Raw genomic sequence first — 16,559 nt, 5'->3', positions numbered from 1 at the left:
CCTGAGGCTGTGGAGAAAGTTTCCAAAACTGATTGATAGCACTAAGATTATGAGTGTGTAGTTAGTAAGAAGTATATAATATTACAGAGTAGAAAACTTAGAGTTTGGGGTTTTAGAATACAGAAATAAATATGAAACAAGATGGAGGTTTTAAGGCAGAGACAAGTTGTTCCTCTTTACCTTCTTCCTCCTTCTTCATGGGTTTGGGTGATGTTTTGTAATTAAACAGAAAAGTCCACATTGAGGGCATCGAGGGAACAGTTATTAGGTTAAAAGGGAAAATAATCTAAGTATAATTTCTTAATTAGATAGTTAAGCCTTAAAAGACCTTGTACCAAGTGATAATTAAGCCATTTTTTGCCTTACTAATGAAAGACTACAAAACTCACAGTTGTGAGGCTGTAGCACTGATAACAATAAATGCCTGAGTCTAAGCATGAACTACAGTCTCAAGTGCCTTCAATCCTGACCCCAACAAAGGTAAAAAAACAAGCAGAGAACCCACAAAGAAAAAGCATATTTAAAACTTTTGACTACCATCACCTTCAGTAAATGTACCCCAGAAACTTACCTTTCCATTGCTACCCAAGTAGAAAAGGAGGTTATCTGGTTCAGCAGTTTTCACATTGAGTGTTAAGGTGTTGTAATTTGTAGATGAAATTTGGGGTTGATAGGCACGAATGCAATCTCTCTCTGCTGATACTGCAACTTTAATCTGGGGAGACAAGAAGAAAATGGAATCTAAACAAATCTCAGTGAAAAAAGCACTCTTTTGTGGAGTATGTACTTAGCTTCTGACCAACAAATGCAAACCTTTTGCTGAGATCCTTCCATGCAAATAAGTATTGCTGCCTGGGCTAGATTCCTGCAATCTTCTAGGTATCACTTGATAAAGAGATTCACAATAGAGAAGTATGAAATCTATCTCAATACACTCACTCAGTTGGGAGGTTTGAATCAGTAAACAAATTATTCAAATACCTCAGAAAAAACCAATAAGTCTTGGGTCAGAAGATCAAATAGCTGCAAAAAGCCATGTCATAATATCAGAAAATAAAGATACAGAAATTAAAAATGTTTTAAAATAAAAGAAACCATTTCTAGTCTATATGGAGAGATTTTTTTTTACAAATTAAAAAGGAGACTGTCTGCAACAATTCCAGTTATTTCAAATTTGTAACAGTTTACACAATATTTAAAAATAAATTTGTGAATATATGGCAAGTTCCACTTTTTAAAGATTAAATAAATAATATTCCTATTGTCATATCCCTAAAACCGCTGTTTAGTAAACTGATGAAAAATTGATCCAAGCCAAATGCAACCAAACTTCCAGCAGCTTCCTCTTAGCAAGAAAAAAACCTTAATTCCATTAACTTCATGGAATATACCTGTAACTACTAAATGCACACAGCACACGTGTGTGTATGCATGCATCTGGACACAGATACATAAAGTTTCTCTTGTGTAGCAAAAAACTACAAACAAACCAACCAACAAACAAAAAAGACCAAACAAAAATTACAAACTAACAAAACAAAACCAAACCCTTAAACCCCTCCCCCGCCAAACAGAACAAATTCCACCCAAAATGGAAAATGGGACTTTGCTAACACTTCTTTTCACCTTGCCAGCAACTTCTGTGGCTTATGACACCTCAGAAAATACCATTCTCTTTCTTTTTGCAGTGGATTCATTAAGCTTCAGTAGACTGTGACAGAGAAGCAATAACCATATAATTAAGAAGATTTGCAGAAAGAATTGAGTGCCTTCTTCTTTTTTTTTTAACCTTACAATAATATATCCACAAGTATGTCCAAGGCATACCAAAAATTACTCATTGCAAAGCCATTTTCCTATTTCTCTCACAGTCTAATGAGATCCATAGTACAGTTGATTCACTTTTGCTGTCTTTAACGTAGAAGCAGAGACTTAAAAACAAGTACACTGCCTTAAAGTACTCTGGATACTCAGCTGCTTCTTGCAAAGAACATATGGACATGACAGGCCACAGATGGCAAACTTATTGATAGAATCAACACTCTTGACAAGAAGTTTGTAGTGGTACTTGATGTCATATGGGGCACCCCAGATCAGTCTCTAAATAACCTCAAAAATTAACATCTTGTACTAAAGAGAGTAGCTGTTCCATCCTCCAACTTGTCTTTTTCTTATCAAAATCTCTCATGACAGTTCTCTGGTGTACTATGTTTCATTATTTTTATAGGGAACAGGAGGAAATAGCAGATAAATTACTAGCTAGCTGTTCTGACATACTCACAAATGCAAAAACAACCTTGATGCTAAAACCTTAAAATGTTGCCAGTATGATTTTAGCATCAGTCAGTGCTCTTTGGACTTCACTGAGACTCAGCAACAACAACCAGGTACCTGGAAAGTAAATTTTAGGCTCCTTATCTCAAACAACCTCCCTGCTGAAAGTGAAAATTCATTTAAGTCTGGGATGATAGAACTTACAGATGCTGCCTGCTTGCGGGCCTGGCTGATAAGTTCTTTAATTTCAGACAGGTTTCTGTTGAGGTTCTCCTCCAGCATTTTCAAAGGTTTGAGTCTATCCAATAAAAGACTTGCTTGTGCTTCAACTTCTTTAACTTGTTTTTCAGCTGTGAATGCTGTAGAAACATAAAAGAAATGTTGAGGCAGGGTGAAATTGCTAAAATACTTAGCCAAGTTAGCCACCTTGTGATCATTTTGGTTTCAGCAACTTTTAACATCAATAAGGGATATACATCCCTTGTGAATCCTATAGAGGACTTTTTTTAAAAGTTAGCATATTTTTACTGAATTAGAAATAAACTCTCAGTCCATCAGACTCTTATTTAATGCCTGCTAAAACTGAATATTAATATTGCTTCTTCTAGCAGTGACATTGCCACAGAGCAAACTTACCAGCTTTTGATGAATCAGTTATGAGTTCACTTGTTTTCCTCAAAGTGTCATTAACTTGGGACAATGTAGAAGATGTATTCATTAGCTTTTGACTGAACTCCCCAAAGTGACTTAAATCCACCACAGCACTGGCATTTGCAGACACAGCCAGCTCTTTCACTTCAAGCATGTATTTCCTGGTATCTGAAACACAGTTCCAAGGTTAAAAAATATTCAAAACTTTCATGCATTCTTCTGACTAACAAATGCCTGGCTTTGTAGCAGTAGCTACAAACATAGTCAAAATACTAGGAATGCTGTCAGTTACATTCCTGTCATAGTAAGAATTTTTTGTTTCTTTGAGGAACTTGATTCTGCCTGTCTCATCAAAAAGTTTGTATAAATGCATCAGGCTCGTAGTGTTTAAGTTTCCTAAATTAGTGTTGGCACTCAGAGACACTCATCTGAGACTGAAGATTTGAATCCCATGCAAAGCTGGTCAGGCAGAAGGGCTATTAGACCCTCTGGTTTTGGCTACAATCACCTGTATACTGGGTGCATCACGCCCAGTCCCAGCCTGCCCCTCACACCCTCTGCCCACAAGGGTGGGAAAAGGCTGCAGCTGGCAAAAAAGGCCAGAGTTAGACCCCCAAGGATCCTCCTTCACCACTCTCCACACAGAGAGCAATGCCACCATCAATCTCTGACCAGGGGAAAAAAAAAAGAGACAACCCCAAGAAATGTAACAATAAAGCTGAAATCAAACAATGTTAAGCTATGAGATAAGAAGAACACTACTGTGATTTTAATAACTTAATTGTCAATGTGTATCTTCATGATAGATAGCACCCCGTGGTTCATATCCAGTGTAACATCGTCACTATTATTACCTTTTAGCATGAATTAGGTCTCTGAACTGCAAAATGGGTATTTTAAGGCGTTGAAGTTAGCATTCTAATCCAGATTCACAGTAGAATCAAACAACCCTAGCAAGAGATCTTTATCACTGTTTTTCTAACTTAAAACACATAATTTAGATTGACAAAGTATTTTGGACCCTCTTATTCACAACTTTAAAGTAATTTTTTCAATTAGTTTCCATGAACTTTAGGTCTTGCCTTTATTCTAAATAATTACTGAAAAAGAGGAATTCTTTCATTTTAGAAAAGCACAGAAAATATATTTTAATCAATTAAATGAAGTCTGCATTTACAACAAGAAAACATTTACATGCAGGCTGTAAAATTCATAGATTAATATAAACAGTTTTGAAACAAGCCAGAAAAGTGAAATCTATTAAATGTCTCTGCATGTGGGATTGAACAGTCTATAACTTCACTGTCCTTACATATTAGTGCAATTGTATTTCTATCAGAGTCCCTCCTGATTCACAGCAATGTGAAATGTGAATCAGACTAGAGACCTTATAATATAACCCAATTTTGTTTAATGGGTTTACTGAAAAGAATGTAAAATATTTACGAGGCTAAATGAAGTCTCCAGTATAGATTATTGCTAGGTTTCTGCAATCAGATAATGAACAGGGTTTTATTACAATTGTACTAGAGTTCTGTAATAAGGAGAATGTCAATATAAATTTCACTTACTGTTACGCAATGCTCTGAGTGTCAACAGAGAATCGTTAAGTTGGTTGCCAATTTTATTTGTACTTTCCTGAATCTTTTCTACCTTTTTGTTCAACCCATTCAATCCAAATAGAAGTCCTGTTGAAAGAAATAATATACACATAAACAAATACCATACAACCCACATAAAACAAAGTATTCATTTATTTCATCAATGGAGCTTTTTTTTTTTTCCCAACAGAAAGAGCATTTTACAAACAGGAATGCAAAATGAATGCAGTATAAATAGATAAGCTCCTGCGAGCACTGCTCTGTTCAAAACTATCCTTTTTAGCCAATTCCATGAGACTGAATGGCTACGAACATAGTGAGGAAACAGCTACAAATTAAAATTATTCCATGAATGTGAACTCTAATATTTTTTACAGTGTTCTTCACGTTTTATGTTATCTAACAGGAGCCAAAGTGGCTTTTTTCTATATATTTGTGATCTGTTTGCAGAATCCTCTCATTAGAAATTAAAATATCTAGAATAGAAGGAACAAAAAAAGGTAATTCTGTCCATCTGAATTACATAAAAGTTATACATATTTGTAAACCACTAGTATTGCAAGACAACGCTATTTTACAGTTACAGTTTATCTCTGTGAAACATTCCCTTTCTGTCCAATTTTGTCAAACATTTAACTTAGTTTAAAGCTTGCTTCTGCTCCTACACCAAGCCTTTGTTCAAAATGCTTTTGAATTTTCATGGTGTAGACTTCAATGCCTTTCTAGTATCAAGGTTCAATGCCTTGCCTTGGAGTAAAAGAAAAACCAAAAGTATTTTTGAGTTTATGGAGACAAAGGACTTCAGCTTTTTTTTGTATTTTAGCTGTCCAGCAGGAACAAATAAAAACAATTAGGATTTAAACATGTCATCTTACATACTGATGTCATCCATGATTTATTAAATAAAAACGAATGGAATTTTCAAGAATTATGCTTTCTCTTTGGCTAGTACGCAATCTCTAATGATTTAATTCATAAAGTTTGGAGAAAAAGCCATTGCAAGCACTGCTTACAAGTAAAGGGGGTATAGTGAAGGCCAAATTTTTAAACATTTACGGAGAAAAAATTTTCTTACCCAAAAATTGAAAATACTATGAGAATCCATAAAACAGTAATCTTAATTGCATGATAATATGATCATAGTCATATATATATATATATATATTTACCTTAGCTTATGCTCATTTTAAAAAATAATAAATTACAGAAAAAAAAGCAGCACAAACCGGAAAATGGGGATTAGAAATAGAGGCAGAAGCAGGAATTCTAAAGAACTGACCATCACTTTTTTTCTTCAGATTTTTAGCTTCATTCTGAAATTTGGAGCTAAGCTGTAGAGTTTCTTTTCCCTGAAGACTGAAAGACTCCTCTGGCTAAAAAACACAGACATTAAGTTGCCACATATGCAAAACAGAAATTCAATTGAAAACATTTAAGTATTTATAGACACCTACATAAAGTTTTTGAATGTTCTTGTCATTTATGAGATATTCTATTCATTACCTTATTAAGCATCCATTAGAAACAATACAAGTTGTTATCCTGTTATTCAAGAATGTGACATTGAGTGTATTTGTGTTTAATAATAAAAAAATATGACTATGAAATATGCATACAAAACATACAAAACATACAAAATTTTAATTTCAATACTGCTAGTGATTCGGTTATCTTTTGGAAATTCTAATTCCAGACCTAATTCAAAATTTCCAGCTCTGAGCAATTTAAAGTGAGATATTTCAAAATCACAGTCTTAGAGGCATTCTTTTACCTTTCTCCTACTGAAAAAAACTGAAAAAACACCTTGAAGGATTCATGCTGTAGACAGCTTTAGCAGGACAGAGTGCTATATAAAAACATACAAGCTCACAAAACAATGTCAGTTATTTTGATCCCTGTCATTTAAATGCATTATCACACCTGCTTGTACAGGTATAATGTGCATGACAAAGAGATGTGAGGGAGTAAATAAAATTATAGGAAACTGTTAAGATCAGATTGAGAACTGCCCTGATCTTTCTAACCTACAGTTTCAGTAACAAGCTGATAATCTTTGAAGGCAGAAGGATTGTAGATGAGACACAAACATACATTTGTTATGAAATGTCCTCTACTAAGCAAAGTACCTGTGGTTGGGAATATCCAGATAGAAATGGAAGAGGGATAGGTCAAATAAGGAGATCAGTGAATAATTCCAAAGGTGGAAGGAAGCACTAGAGGTTTGGGAATTTAAATTCTACAGGAATACATGTCAAATGTCTGGATATAAATCCTCACAGAATCAAGTACAGTCCAGCTAAACATGCATTAGACATTAAAAAGCAAACAAAACAAAGGAAAAATGGTACTGTGGCAGAGAGAAAAGCAAGGTAAGCAGAACTTGAGATGTGGTGTCATTACTGCCTTGGATTAGGGATTCAGGATACAATACACACTAGCTGGTAGGACAGGCTGCCATCAAGGACTTGCCTCCATCAAGAAGACTCAAGTTTTCAGCAAGTGCACAAACAAATATTCCTATATGAGATAGGGTCTGACATAAATTAAAGTACGAATTTTGATACTTACTAAATCCAAGGGGCCATTCACAACTCTGGATGCATCATCTGCCAAACTTTCTGTTCTTTCAATCACACTTTTAACGCTGGAATGAGTGTAGATAGCAGCAGTTGTGTTCAGAGTCACATTTCTTATTCTGGAAAGGTCACTGAAGAGCCAATTAACAAGCAATCTTGTTTTCAATCAAGCATTGAGTTCCATATCTTCAATTACAACATGCACATCTTTCCAGAATACATGATGCATTTTAGAAAAAAAACAAGCACACCTTGCCCAGTGTTGCATAAGGGGCTTTCAATTCATTATTTTGAAGTGAAAGACCATGTTGAAAGGTTTTCAATTTTGGGGCTTTTCTCTATTTTGTTAGTTGCTATTCTGTTTTTTTCCATTCCATCTTTATTTTTTTCTCCTAATTTGTTCCCTTTTGCCTATGTTAATTTTTTCAATTTATAAAGATCCTTAGAACAAACAAATAATATTGCCTAAACAGAACAGAAACAAGCCCCTATCTGAAACTCAAAAACTAAGCATAGACACAGGATCTAGGAGGAAATTATAAGCATCTGAAATCTAAACTAGATTAAATTTTGCTTTATTGAATTTATCTAGCTGTGGTGAGGTCAAGAATTGCTTAATGTTATTCCAAGCAAAATTTTTTGTTTTCAAAACATGGGCAGGGAATGAGTTTAGTGAGTTAGGCCTCTACCTATTAGATCTGACACTAATGTAAACCTCATAATTTTGTAATTCTTGAGTTGATCACCTCTCTAGTGCATCTGCAAGTCTTTGGAACTGGGTGGCATGTTCCTCAGCTCTGTATACCAAGTCAAGCACTCCTCTCACAGACATCTGCATCACCAGCTCATCCACGTGATGTCGCAGTTTGGTGTTCCACAGGACCAACCCATCCTGGTGGACTTCCACATTCTGCAAAAAAAAATGTTTCTCTTTTTTATTTTTTTGTTTCACTAGCAAAATAAACTTAAGAGTCTCTAAGAGGATGTTAAAACTTAAGGACTTACAAATGTAGAGTTCTCTACATCTTGGGCAAGAGCAGCAGCATCATTCAGTAGGACCTCTCCTTCTTTAATGAGCATGGTCGAGACTTCTTCACCTTCCTTTATTTTTAGCTTTTTGTCCTATAGCATAAATCAAGTGTTTTACAGCAGGCTGATAAGCCAGCTATACTGATGAGTTCACATAACATAATATTGTGGTTTTCAAACAGGGGTCTGGTTTCCTTTAAATTTTTAAGGTATCACATATATTAAAACATTTAAATATGTTTAAAAATGTAAACTATCAGCTTTTAAACACAATCACATTTGGTATTTCTTATGCAGCAACACTGACTGCCCAGTCTTACATTTAACTCTGCCAAGTTGCTGGAGATGAGAGGAAACAAGCGATGGGTCTCATTGATGTTAGCAAGCGCCTCGTTCACCAGGTCCTGGGCATCCTGCAGTCTGCTGCTCTGCTTTGATAAGAACTGGCTGGCATTTGTTATCAGTTCATCAAGTTCCTGCTGCGGTTTGAGATACTCTTTCTGAACCTGGGTCAACAACTTTTCTGCAGCTCTGAAAAAGGAGAGGAATCAGAACTTAAAGAAACAGCAAAGGAGAAACTTAGGCATGGATTTCTTAAGGAGAAAATGGTGTCATGTGAAATTAATTTATATGCATCTTCCTACTTAAGTCTGCCATTGTTTTCTAGAATAGCATGGTTTAGTTATTCATCTTACCACACATAATGACTGCCTGGAGAGAGGACAGTAATACAGTTCATGAACTTTGCATGTAAGAACGTGAGGGAAAAGGGGTGAGTATGAATCACTTTTGTTTGGATTTGATTTGGGACATACTTGCCCACATCAAAATCTCTGTGAAACTTTCCTCTGGGACTACTCTATATCCTAATTGTAGTGATTCATATTTTGAATGGATCAAAACATCATTTACAGGGACTGGCACTAGAAAGAAACAAGTAACCAGAACTGAAAGACATATATGCAAGAGTCTAGAAAAGTTTAAATATCAAATAAAAATAAAGTCTCATTAAAATGAACACTGATATGAACAATCTCTGCACTTATATATTTAATCAGCAACAGAGATTATCAGGCAAATATTAAATTCTCCAAAATCTGTCAGCTGTTAATTGCTTCAGCCATTCTATTTGGGAATATTTGCATCTTCATTTGAACACTTTCCAGAACTGAAGGAACAGAAATTATAATTATCCTGGAAGTCTATTCCTTCGTTTCTCTTCATCTCAGCACATATGCTGAACATTGCAACTCCTGAAATGGTATTTTTACATAAATGTTTGTCCTTGTTAATCTGAGTGCTTATAACATAAATCTTTAGCCAAAGTGAAAGAAACCTACTTTATTTCACAGTTATATACAGCAAAATGCATTCCATCTTTCTTACTGAATAGCAGATGTGCATTTGCATGTATTTCCTAAAGCCAAAAATTCAGAGTCCCTTCAATCAGAAGCCATAGCCTTAAAAAAAATTACAAGATCTAAAGTATTTTACAAGTCAATAATGGCTTCTGTTTCAGCATAGAGTAAAAAGGTTACATTCCAAATTGTCTGGGGCCTTTGCCTTTCATGGCAAATGTGTGGAGACCTCAGTTACAAATGTTGCCTAAAGTACATTATCACAAACTCAGTCCACTGTGAGTCATGTGGCAACATCTACTCTGTAAAAAACAGACTAGCAAGCTGCTTATTTAAATAATTTTTGAACTTACAGCTGCATTTCTTAAGCAATTCTGCAGAGCAAACAACCTTATAGAACTTATTAGCTCTCTTCTTCGATCTGTCAAGGGGCCCTTATCAGAGAGCTTTCATTTCAGAAATTTCAACAGAGACTATAATTGAAAAAGTTAATTTGCAAACACCTTCTATAACAGCTCAAAAGCTGTTGATGTTGAAAGTCAGAACATGCAGTTATTATGGAACAACACATTTGGAGACATATTTGAAGTTCCTAATAAGAATAAATGGTACATTTCTGGTCCATTTTCATGTCTGTATAGTTACTATATAGTTCTATATTGAGCAGAAGAGTTTGCTGAACAAAATGAGACATGCTACCAACACAAACACTCTATCCTGCTTAATCCAAAGTACTTTAAAAAAAAAAAAAAAGTCAAATCTTCAGAAGTATTCTACTCTGGTCTAAATCCTGGTCCCTAAAGCCAATGTTAACATTCCTACAGGTTTTGGTGTGATATAGCATTATTTAGTATTTCTGGAAGTGGAACAAAATATTTGCTGACTCTCGGAACAGTAATTTTTTATCTTGCCAAGTCTGGCAGTAAGCTCTAATGGTGACTATAAAAGCCATTTCAAAATAGCCTTCAACTGGGGACAAATCAAGACATAAGAACACAGTCCTAAGTAATGGCTCAGAATGCTTAAAAAAATGCTTTGGTTTTATTTGCAGATCTTTTTGTTACGTATTCCAGTGACAATCAATTGTCTTCAGCAGGCCTGACGTGTCCTGGGCTTGCAATTTACTGAGAGAGTTTTCAGCCAAAACCAACAAGGAGATGTGTATTAGGGTCAGATCTGAAAGAATCTGAAATCAGTGAGTCTTTTGACTTATTGCAAGGGAATGTTGTATCACATCCAAGTTAACAGGCTTTACTATTGATTTTACAGACTTCTAAAAGACTTTATTATTGATTTGTATCACATGGGATGACCAAGCATCACCGAATCATGTAACTTCAACGCAAAGTTCACATAGCTCCACCTGGGCTAACTATCACACTGCCACCTATTATGGCAAAATGTTTCTCCAGATATCTCTTCAAAAAAGCAGTGTTGCATGGCAGAGACGTATGTGAAATAAAGTTTTTGGTGGAACAGGCTTACTTTAGGACTGCGGTAGCATTATGGTGCTGCTGAACAAAATCCTTCTTGCGCAGTGCATCCAAAAGGGCGGAAATATCATCCTGCAGGCTCTGAGATGTAGCATTTGACAGTGGCAGATCCAGGCCCAGTGTTTCATTTAGCGATAAAGCAACTTCAGCAAGTACTGAGTAGGGGAATAAACAATTCAGTCATACCATCAAAAAAAGGAACATATTTGAATTCCCTGTGCAAACTGTAGCATTTCCCATGTAGATAGGACTTTAAGAGTGGCAAACAACATACCCTTACTAAATTTTGTAAAGAAATGGAAATATCTTAAAAACAGGATACCTTTGATGGTTGTATGCACTGTGTCAATAAAGCCAGTCAGTTCTTGACTTTTATTCCTGGTTTTCTGAGTCATTGTGTCAAGTTGCTGAGCTTTTTTCAAAAATCTAGTTGTCTGGGATAAAATCAGAGATGACATTTGACAGTTTTCCTAAAACACTGATTAATTCCTGATGCTTGGCTATAGTTTTTATGCTTATTTTCTTAATACTGAGAATATTTTAGTTTAAGGAAATAATGCCTTTTGGTAAGGTAAACCTAACTGCTTTACAAATCTCTGATGCTTCCATCCTTGCAGATGCCTTAATTGTGTTTTAAGTTCCAAACTCTCAGATCAGAGTTAACAATTATTTCCATAATCAGTAAGCTCATAATTAGCAAAGGTATTTATTTAACTAAGTAAATATTATATATTTTTTTTTAGCTACAACTAATGTTTGTTAAGAAAATCACAGTTCTGGATACATCAATATTAATGCAATGCAATAACAGCACTCAGTGGAAGCACCTGGTTTGATTCTCTATACATGGCCAGAAAATTATAAGAACATTTGTTCAGCAAATGACATCTAATGGCTGAAGTACTACGATTTATTTCCTACCTACAATTATTCTCCTGTTAAGAATGGATAAAGAATACAGATGTTATCTATCTTTCCTGTGAGACTTTAACAGATTTCTTTCTCCTGAGATAATTTTAAACATAATACTACAGATATCAAGGACTTATTGGTGAACATTCAGTTATGACATAACTTTTAATTAGCTCCACATATGAAAACCAATGGAAGAAAATAACTCACTCTCTCCAGTTCTAGGACATTAAATGAACACAGTACTAAAAAACTTTTAACTTTAACAGAAACCATGTAAATTTCCTGGACAATATCATAAACCGCTGTCATTTGTAGAAGATTTCCACAAAGCAATTAACTCCCCTTTTCAGGAAGACTACAGTATGGACTGAATTCTTTCAATGAGCTCTATAGATTTTAAATAATTTCTGAACAAGTCTCTAGCATTACATTATTATGCTATGAAATCTCAAATTATTTCTCCAGATAGGCTAAGAATAAAGAAGCCAGCACCTACCTCTTCATGCAAGTAATCAATTCCTCCTGACAAATTCAGAAGATTTTCTTTTGCTGTATCTAACAAGTAAGTTGGGTCTTCTCTAGGAACTACAGACCTCTATAAGAAATGAGAAGTGACAGCTCATTGTAATTTGAACACTTTGTTGTCAGTCCATAAAAGTTGGGAAGAAAATAATTATGCACACTATTTAGATTATTTATATGTTTGAAAGGACTGATTTTCAAAGCACACAAGATGACAAAGCAATTACATACATACAGTTCATGCAACACGGTGTACCATTTCTTTAAATAAGCAAGAATTCAGACACGTTGTATTTTTAATTGAGTAAAAAGGAAGGAAGCAGCAGTTCTGCATGCCTGATTCTCAATTTCTTCACAGTCTGAGCCGCCCAAATAAACTCCTTTGAGGAGTTCCAAGGCCATTCAAATTAAATATTTCATCCAGTCCTACAGCTGCTATCATTTCAGCAGCTGGTCCTATCAGAACAGCTGCACTAGGGTGTATCTGTGAAGATGACCCTGGAGATCAGCGGTCCTGTGGGTCCCTTTGTCAATAAGAAAGAATAATAGGCTGTATTTGCTTTCAAGGTCACCTCAAACCTGCTCCATACAGCAATAAATAGGTCATTGTACCCAAGTCTATTATATTTGATACAGTCAAGGCCTGAAACAGAATACCTCTTCTCTAAAGATGCAAAGAAACTTAGGGCATCTCTTACAGGGAGAGTAAGTCTGGGAAAGGTTATTTTTAGATTTCAGATGTTTCAGAGCCAATCATTGTAAATACCATAATAATTATATTTATATATATTACACACATATAAGCAAAATTCACATTTTTAAAAAGTAGTAGACAAGAGTATTCAACAGCCTTGTGTCAAATGGAAATTTCAAAGTTTTTTCCTCAGCATGAAAAACAAGTGAAAGAAAAAGCTAAAGCTCTTGAGCCTTAAAGCCCAGCAGGTTTCTTTAAAAGCCTAGGTCAGAAAAGAAGGACAGGACAGCAACAAAGTTTAGGTGTATCAGGAGGAGTAAAGCAGGAGGCTTTAACTAGAAAAACAGAACTACTGAAGTCTTCCAATTGACAACCTGATTTGATAACGCTGTCATTACCAAAGGACCCACAGAAAGGTACAGAAAAGAGGAAGTAGTCGAGTTCCTGAGCTACCAGCATGAGGCAGAGGCAACACAGTGAGGGGACAGCCTTTCAGGGAAGATCTGTAATTCACAGAAATAACCTTGGGGATTTTCTGGCCTCCAGCCACAGTTTCTTTGGTACAAGGCAAAAGGCAACATAATCTTTAAATGTCCCGAAAAAGGGGAATACTTGCTTCCAAACAGAAAAAAATTAAAAGACTATCAACTTACCCCCACAATTAAGTAATTTAATAAACACTGTGGCCCAACATAAATGAAATTACATGAGTCACAAGAAGTTTTTTATCATTTTAAACACCCCACTTCCAAGACAGTGACATCTGGCTTTGATTTAATTTTAATATTGAAAAAATATATACTAAAACTTAAAAAGTAAGAAGTAAGTAGAAGGTTACTTAACTACTTAAGGTGAACTTACTATAAACTCACTATAGTTAAGAAAGCTAAACTTACTTAAGAAGTAAGTAGAAACTTAAACTGCCCTTATTTTTACCTAAGATTTTACTTTTCTTTGCAATAAAGTGCTCAGTAAAACTGCATATGAATAATGTTTCCAAGTAAAAGATGATAGTGCAGGAGCAAACAAACACAAACTAATTATAGAAAGCAAGTGAATTGTATCCTTGAAGTATTATAATAGTTCAATACACTTATGCCTTGGGACATAAAGGAAGGGAAGCATAGCTGAAGCTTTCAAACTAAAAGGTTAGCAACTAAAATTAAAGGATAAGAGTACCTCTGCTGAAGCATAAACATGTAATTTAATCAAGTTTGCCGTCAATTATTGTAATTATTTACATTTTGAAGTACACTGATTAGAACTCATTCTGCCTAATATCTTAAATAGAAGAAATTATAATTCAAAATTTTAATTTGCTGGATTTGGCAGCACAAAAAGACTCACATTATTTTGATTTTCTTGTGATTTGCTAAAATACAAAGAAGATAGCTTTGTTTCTGACTCAGAGCTTGTCTTCTTGACTATTGCTGAGAAGACTCTTACCAATAAATGTGCTTATTTTTAGTAGCCATGAAGCAGGGAGGTTCCTGTTTATCTCTGTTTTTGTGCAGAGGCCACATGAACCTATTCCTCAGCAACAATAAATGACCTTCTGCAATCACAAAAAGTGGTATTTCATGCTTTGTTTAAGGGAGGGAGGAGCTGAAGGGAAGTTAGCCCGAAGCAGTCTGAAAATATCCAACACTGAAACATTCCACCTGACTTTAGTGTCCTCAGATGAAGGACAGAGTAAAGCACTTGGAGCGCCACACAGCCAAAATGAAAGCAAACTGCTGCACCCCAAGCAACCTTGCAAAAGAAAAGCAGCATTTCAATCCAGGGAAGGACCCAGGCAACTCTAGGGAAACAACCCCTGGTTCTATGCCTTGGCAGCTCTTTAGCAAAGAGACCAAAAAGGGAGAAGACCTGCTGCTGTTTCTATTTCACCACTGAAAGTTAATCCCCTTGCTAGCCAGACTTAAGAAGGCACATAATCTACACAAAGCACATGCATACAGCACTTTCAGAAAATCTGATTGGTGACTGAAAAACATATCAATCCATTTATTTAAATGCCAGTGAAAATAAACTTATACAGGCAGCCAAATAACTTAAGGTATATTTCCACAGCAAACATAATGGTCTTAATCTGGTATCACTTACACATATTCAAGCTATGAACTTTAGGAGGCTGTCAAATTACTAGCACCTGTGGGTGGCTGCAAGTTTTGCTTTAAAAGTGTGACTGTATATGTCTGCTGTTAATGTGTTCATTTACCTTCAGATGTTGTGTTGCATTCTCCAACTCTGACAATATCCCATAGGGCACGCGGTCAATACCAGTGAGGTTCACTGAAAGCATGGCCTCATCGAGACTGTCCAAACTGTTTAATAAAACTCCTGTGCAGTTGTCATCACAAGCTAAATAAAAAATTTAAGGAAGCAGTATTAATATAAAATGAAGACAAAAAATACTGCACTTTTGATTTAGACAGTATGTGCCTTCATCTTCTGAGTTAGAAGTGATAAAGTATAATAACTCTGAATGTACAGATTTGTAGTCTTGCCTTTCCCTTCTTGCCCAAGAGTGAACTTATTCCAAACACATTCTCCTTAGGTTAGCACACATTAGAGTCCTATTGGTCCTGCTAACTACTGAGCTGCTTGCTGCATTATAAGCTTATTGAGCCTATTTAGCTATTTTGCAATAAATCCATGTTGAAGTCACTCAGTCAAATAGGTATGGCAGACAGGAAATTCAAGCCTACAGTCCTGTAATTCCATTTATTTCTCAGATTTTTTTTTTTATTTATACAAAATAAAACCAGAATTCTAAATCCTGATTCATTGCAGAAGCAGATTTGCTGTACTAGATGTGTCTTTATGCTACTTATACTCTCATAAAGAATTACAAGAGTAATTATTGGGGGAATATGACTTATTATTGGTGGAGAATGCCTATAAACCTGGCATAATTCCAAAAGCATTATTACAGGAACCTCACATCCAAAGGATCAATGACATAGGAATTCAGGATTTTTCAATAAATAATTCAGGAATTCAGGATTTTTCAGCAAAAGTCTTAAAATTGTCTTTCCTTAAACTTGTTTGTAGCACTGAATAAGCCAGTTTAAGGATTAACTGCTTGGCTGACGTTATGATCTCTACTGTAATTTCCTCTGCATTCACAGAATGGTTGAGGTTGGATGAGAACTCCATAGAATACGTTCTCCAAACCTCTCTGTTTTACAAAAATAGTAAGTTGTTAGGGTTTCAGTTGCAGTGTGATGTCATGGTTTGCCTCAAATACCCCGGGTTCCTCCCTGATAATTCTCTGTGTCAGTCACATCTCCTTCCCCCTCCCTTGCCCCTTGCTGAGCATTGCCTGTCAATCCTGGCATTCCAGAAGGGTGTTGAGTGATTGGCAGAATTCAAAGATGCCTTTCAGACCTGGGGGACATTTGGCCATCCAGGTGTCCTCTGTCCCTTGAGACCTCCCCTCC

General features: G+C 35.6%; 1 protein-coding gene across 1 annotated transcript in view; it reads right to left on the bottom strand.

The window, feature by feature from the left end:
- Positions 1-16,559, bottom strand: part of LAMA1 (laminin subunit alpha 1) — an 83,837-nt gene that overhangs the window by 17,646 nt on the left and 49,632 nt on the right. Inside the window, exons 33-45 of the mRNA XM_058024531.1 lie at positions 15,335-15,477; positions 12,394-12,492; positions 11,305-11,416; positions 10,975-11,137; positions 8,452-8,662; positions 8,108-8,224; positions 7,849-8,012; positions 7,095-7,233; positions 5,806-5,899; positions 4,497-4,613; positions 2,911-3,093; positions 2,479-2,633; positions 572-715 (exon numbers count right to left, since the gene is read on the bottom strand). Of these exons, the coding sequence (XP_057880514.1) occupies positions 572-715; positions 2,479-2,633; positions 2,911-3,093; positions 4,497-4,613; positions 5,806-5,899; positions 7,095-7,233; positions 7,849-8,012; positions 8,108-8,224; positions 8,452-8,662; positions 10,975-11,137; positions 11,305-11,416; positions 12,394-12,492; positions 15,335-15,477 (1,841 nt within the window). The remainder of the gene's footprint in view (positions 1-571; positions 716-2,478; positions 2,634-2,910; positions 3,094-4,496; positions 4,614-5,805; positions 5,900-7,094; positions 7,234-7,848; positions 8,013-8,107; positions 8,225-8,451; positions 8,663-10,974; positions 11,138-11,304; positions 11,417-12,393; positions 12,493-15,334; positions 15,478-16,559) is intronic.

Source organism: Melospiza georgiana, chromosome 1, assembly GCF_028018845.1.
Source record: "Melospiza georgiana isolate bMelGeo1 chromosome 1, bMelGeo1.pri, whole genome shotgun sequence".
Lineage (NCBI taxonomy): Eukaryota > Metazoa > Chordata > Aves > Passeriformes > Passerellidae > Melospiza > Melospiza georgiana.
Note: the sequence above shows the minus strand (reverse complement) of the source record. Positions and strands in the feature narration are given on the sequence as shown.